Here is a 5,520-nt window from a genome sequence, read left to right as displayed (position 1 = left end):
GTACCTATATCCTTTCATGGGTATTTTGTTCCTTCTTCTAAGGAGGAATGAAGTATCCACACGATGGTCATCCTTCTTGGTTTTCTTGTGTTTTGCAAGATGTATCTTGGGTATTCTAAGTTTCTGGGCTAATATCCACTTATCAGTAAGTGCATATCTAAACACTGTATTTTCAACACAAATATTCAAAAACTTTACTCCAGGAGAGTCCTGGCCCTCACTCCACAAAAGTTGACAATCTTTTTCAACTCCAGAAAGAACCAATCATAAGAGAGTGTGTTGTGGTTTAGTCTAATATTTGTATTATGTTAATTGGGTCCCCAAAATTGTAGAAGAATCCACACATAAGACACTGAGGGTCCCTGCCCCCAGTTGGTTTTGATTAGTAAATAGTTTCTGGTGGCCAATGGCTGGGCAGGGAGAAAGAGGTGGAACTTTTAGCATTCCCAGACAAGGGACTGAGGGAGGGAAAAGAAAGCCACCATTCCAGGAAAGTAGACGCCAGACCTGACACGCTGGACAGAGAACAGAGCCCTGACAGGTGTTGGTGAGCTCAGCCCAAGAGGCCTGGGTACAGGATAGCCAAGATGGAATACAGGTTTTAGTAAGTAATAACTCATGAATATCAGAGGAGAGAATGTGTTAGCCATGTGAAGGCCTGGCCATTGAACTGTTTAAGACATATTGAAATATAAGGCCATGTGTATGTGTCTTTCATTCAAGAACCCAAAACATTGGGCTGGGTAGTGAGGAATGTGCCAGCGCCAGGCTGATTTAAATAGATTAATTGGCTACTACTACAGTTGGCATCCAACATGGGGCTCAAACCTATGACTCTGAGATTAAGTCTCTGACTACTACTATAGGAGTGAGCTATCCAGCTTCTCTTAGATGTGGCTGATGAATAAGGAGAAAAGCTAAGGCCATCTCAGAACTGTGACAAACAGCCCATAGAGCCTGAAGACGGATATATGTCTCAACACAAAACCTCACCTCCTCACTTTGGGTGGTTCTGTAACTTGTGAGTGGTGAGGCTTAAGTTCCCAACCACCCTTTCTGCACACTTCCTGAGAGGATGGGCTACAGGGTCTATTCTGAGAGTCAGAGCCCACAAGAAAGGCAATACTTATCTGCTAATGATAGCAAGCAATGGTGAGTCTGTCCTGGGGGCTTAGCAATCACCTGGAAGCCCTCCTGACAGTCACTGTGGGTCAGTTCCATTTCCTTCCCAAGACAGTCCTGATGTACCCTGTGGACTTGTGGCTTCTTTAGCCAGACCCCCACAGCTCCTCACAACTGCACTAGCCAAGTCCTGTGATAAACTCACACATACACAATTATCTCTAACTTTTTTTCTGGCTGATGTTAGCTGCACACCTATAAAAATCATGATTCTTCAAAATAATACTAAATTATATTTAATATATGTTCTATTTAAAGGAAAAAAATAGGACAAATGTCCACATAAAATAGTTCAAACTGGGGAGGAGAGAGGGAGAGCAAAGGAGAAGGGGGGGGGGGCACAGTGGTGGCAAGGTGGGGGCATGGTGGGGGCATGGTGGTTCATACCTTTAACCCCACCTGGGGAGGCAGAGGCAGGCGGATGGATCTCTGAGGCCAGCCTAGGCTTCAAACAAAGTTTCCAGACAGCCAGGGCTATACAAAAAACTTTGTTTGGGGGAAGGAGTACAGAATTTTATTGTACTAAGTAGACAGTTACTAATAACCAGCTCAGATAAATAGCATACTACTGTAGTATTTTTGAAGAGTGGCTTATAAAGTCCTATATATAAACTTTGTTAGTTACCTGATTGCTATCTGGATGTGACGGGGCAAAGTGTCCTTAATCTTCAGAAAAACATTAAGGCTGCACCAAATATTGGCTACTTTATCCTTTAAAAAAAGATTTGTTAGTTTTACATTTTGATATAATTGAAAGAAATATTAAACCTCATGAAGTACAGCCTATAATCTCCAGGTAATAAACTTTCAAGACATGAAACTTTCATTCACATTTATAAGAATGTACATTAAACTCTTCAAGCACTAAAAATATACACTCACACATTTTTCTTTTTTGAAATGCAGATTATATAAAGCATCAGTAAACTATAATCTACATTCTAATAAACACTTAATATTTTTCAAAAAGCAGAATATAAGCAAAAAGCTCCTCAAATTTATAAAATAAATATTAATTACATTTGACCCATTTTATTACAAATTTAAATTCCTGTCACATTATCTAATAGATACTAGTAATGCCAACACTAATTGCTAATAAATCAAGAAGTTTTAAAACATCAGAAATCGTGCTAGGCTCACTCAAGATGAAATTTGCTATTTTAGCTCCCTAGATAACAGAATGCATCCTCTCACAGCTGTGACTCTCACAGGGGTGCAGGCAGGATGACATCAAGAGAGTGATGGCCTCTAACAAGTGTTCTGCCTACTCCCTCTTCTGGGTCAAAGACCAAATCTAGACTGGTGGGACTGGTGATACACTATGAATGTGCCTGACACTGTCCCATACTCACCATCATAGACACTTTCTGAAATTGAAGGTACAGCATATAAAAAGTAGCTATTGTATTTTTTTTTAAAAAAAATTCAAGTTTTTCTTTGCTGTTAAGGGTATTAAGATTTGAAATAACAACTCGGCCACATAGCAGGTCTATGAATGCCCGGCCTCAGTTTTCTATCTGTCAACAGGAATGACAACCATTTTAGGGATCATGAAAATTACGTGGAAGGGTCTAGCACTTAATGAGTGATGTTAGCCATAATGGAGATTATCAACAATATTATATACATTGACACTGTCACACACCCCTCTACCTTCACAGCAATAAACATAATACATAGTCTCTTTCAAAATGCTTATTCCACCCTCTTGTAAATCCACTCAAAGTATTTTATAGAAATTATCTACTCAAAACTTAAAAACGCTTTCTAATTCTTTTCAAAAGAAATGTTATTCAAAAGCAAATTATCTATAAATATGTTGTCTCTAAGTTTAATAAAAGACCTTTTGCTCCAGAAATGGTTTGTTTAGCTTAATTACTAATTCTAAATGATCAAATTATTCATGCAATAAAAGTTTAACAAGAGTGATTAAACTAGAATTAAATGAAAGGTTCTCATTAAAAATTACCACAGATGAAGGTTATATATTTCATAAGAAATGATGAGATCTTTCTGAGGCAAACAGGATTATCAGCTTAACATATAATTGTGGCAAACTAAGAGATAAACCAACACAGTGGCGGGCTTGTTAACTAACTCGGTGGCTGCAGCATCTAATGCTCTTTTGTTATGAACCAACCTGACAAGAAAGAATGTACAATTGAATTATGGACCTAATTATGGCAAGAACATTACCTATTCATATAAGGCACTAAAAAGTGCCAACTGAGCTAGGGGCACTACATTGGCAGTTTTTAAATAACTGACTGGAGGAGGAAATGGAAGTTCCTGTTCCGGGTCTCTCCTACACAGGCTCCCCAAGGTTACAGAGGAGGTCAGCAACAGAAAAGGATGGATCTATTCAATCATACCTCAAACAACCCACGGTCAACAGGGAAGAGTCTTCTTACAACCTGCAGGGCATGCTCCCTTTCTGTCAAGAACGGCAGCCAACACAGAAGGAAAGAAGCCAGGACAGTACAGGCTATCCTAATGAACAGTGCAAACCTAGAACAAAGAGGGGACGTGAGCGGTAAGAAGGGGTGTGACTGTCATCTAATAGGATAACTACAAATCTAACAGTATCATCCACCAGTACTACCAATAAAGATTTAAAATGGGACACCACTCACAACATAGCTGAAATTTTCAATCGATAAAAGACTTATTTACACATGAGTATTCTAATTAGCATTTAGCTTGGACGCCTTTGCTATAGGCATGAAGGGATGCAGCCATAAAGAAAACTGTCAAGTAGGAGTATTTCTAATAAGCAGATAGCACGACTAGCTCTAAGGTGACGGCACTCTACAGCAGGGCTCTGGCAAACCCTCCCACACTGCCTCCAGTGTACGCTGACCAACCCGTCCTGTAGTTATGAAGATTTACAAGAATACAGACTATGGCGCACAGCTTTCCTCCCATTCACCCATGGCCAGCACATTTAGGAGAAACCACCAAAGACAAAGTCTGCCTTCCTCCAGAGAAGCATGCAAATAAATTCTCTGAAATTTTTGAATTCTATGCTTTAAAAGTTACTTACCCCTTTCCCTTGAGGCCTTTTTTATAACACTTGCCAAGTAAAAAGCAAAAAAATGGTAGGGAGTGGTAAAGTTCCATCTGTTTATAATTTAGAGCTAAGCAAAATGCCAATGACCCTAGCAGGTCCCAGTCACAAGATACTCCAAGAACACCCCACAAAGCAAAGCCAAGACTCACAGAATTATATATGTTCCCATGTCAAGGAAATTAGCTCAATAATTAAGAGACAGAGCTTACATTGTATAGAGCATATTTCTTGCGTGATTTAAAAATAGTATGTGTGTATATATATATATATATAGTTTACTTCTAAATATGACCTGAAAGCACTAAAGTGATAAAGAATGTCTACAAAGACTATACACAAAGCAACCTCAAGTATACTAAATCGCTGCTACACAGCAACTGAGAGTAATAAATATAGATACCATAACCTTGTTCTGTTAAACTACTTCACAAAAGTATTATAATAAGGTGCCAAATCTAGAGAATAAAACTATTCTGGTAGCAAGTTTAATTATGACAACAAAATTACTGCTGTCTCTGTATGCTGCCTTTATTCTATATGTCAATCAGATAAAGAATCAAAAGAAAAAGGAGCGGAAGAGAAGGAAATTTTTAATTAGAATTTCAAAATATGTCTAAGGAGACAAATGGAATCGAGGCGTTCATGGCAAAGATGGTAATTTTCTATAAAGCAAAACCAGAAGGCAAACATGCAGAAGAGAGGCATTTAAAAACAAAAACAAAAACAAAAACCTAACAACTGGCTATTAAGATCGGACAGAAAGGAGACAAGCAAGAAAATTATCAAGGAAATTAAAGAACATGAGCTTTAAAAATGAAAATGAATGAAGCCACAAGGTGTCCAAAACAACGAGAAAGAACACCTCCCTGTGCCTGAGGGAATCACTGCATTTTTAGAGCCCACACAGTAAATAAAAAAGAGAGCAATTAGGACCAGGGAGATGGCTCTGTGGGTGAAGGGGCCTCCTCCCAAACCTGATGACCTTAGTTTGATCCCTACAACCCACATGGTGGAAGGAAAGAACCAACTCTTGCAAGTTGGTCCCTGATCTCCACATGCACACATCCATACATATACAAAATAAATGAATGGAGAAAAAACAGTAATTATACTACTGGCAAATACCTTACAATGTTCAGCATCTCCAAAGAGTTATTATAAATGTTTTATAAATCTCAATTTATTTCTCAAAGCAAGCTCACCAAGTAAGTGTTACTGTTACCCCAACTTAAAAATAAGGGAACAGAGCCGGGCGTGGTGGCGCA

At 38.7% G+C, this 5,520-nt stretch overlaps 1 protein-coding gene across 1 annotated transcript in view; it reads right to left on the bottom strand.

The window, feature by feature from the left end:
• The window catches only part of Alg6 (ALG6 alpha-1,3-glucosyltransferase), a 40,871-nt gene that overhangs the window by 15,246 nt on the left and 20,105 nt on the right, over positions 1-5,520 (bottom strand). The window contains exons 8-10 of the mRNA XM_021200914.2: positions 4,229-4,414; positions 3,558-3,693; positions 1,808-1,893 (exon numbers count right to left, since the gene is read on the bottom strand). Coding sequence (XP_021056573.1) covers positions 1,808-1,893; positions 3,558-3,693; positions 4,229-4,414 — 408 coding nt within the window. The remainder of the gene's footprint in view (positions 1-1,807; positions 1,894-3,557; positions 3,694-4,228; positions 4,415-5,520) is intronic.

This window comes from Mus pahari, chromosome 6 (genome assembly GCF_900095145.1).
Source record: "Mus pahari chromosome 6, PAHARI_EIJ_v1.1, whole genome shotgun sequence".
NCBI classification, from domain to species: domain Eukaryota; kingdom Metazoa; phylum Chordata; class Mammalia; order Rodentia; family Muridae; genus Mus; species Mus pahari.
This window is presented reverse-complemented; position numbering and strand designations above follow the sequence as displayed.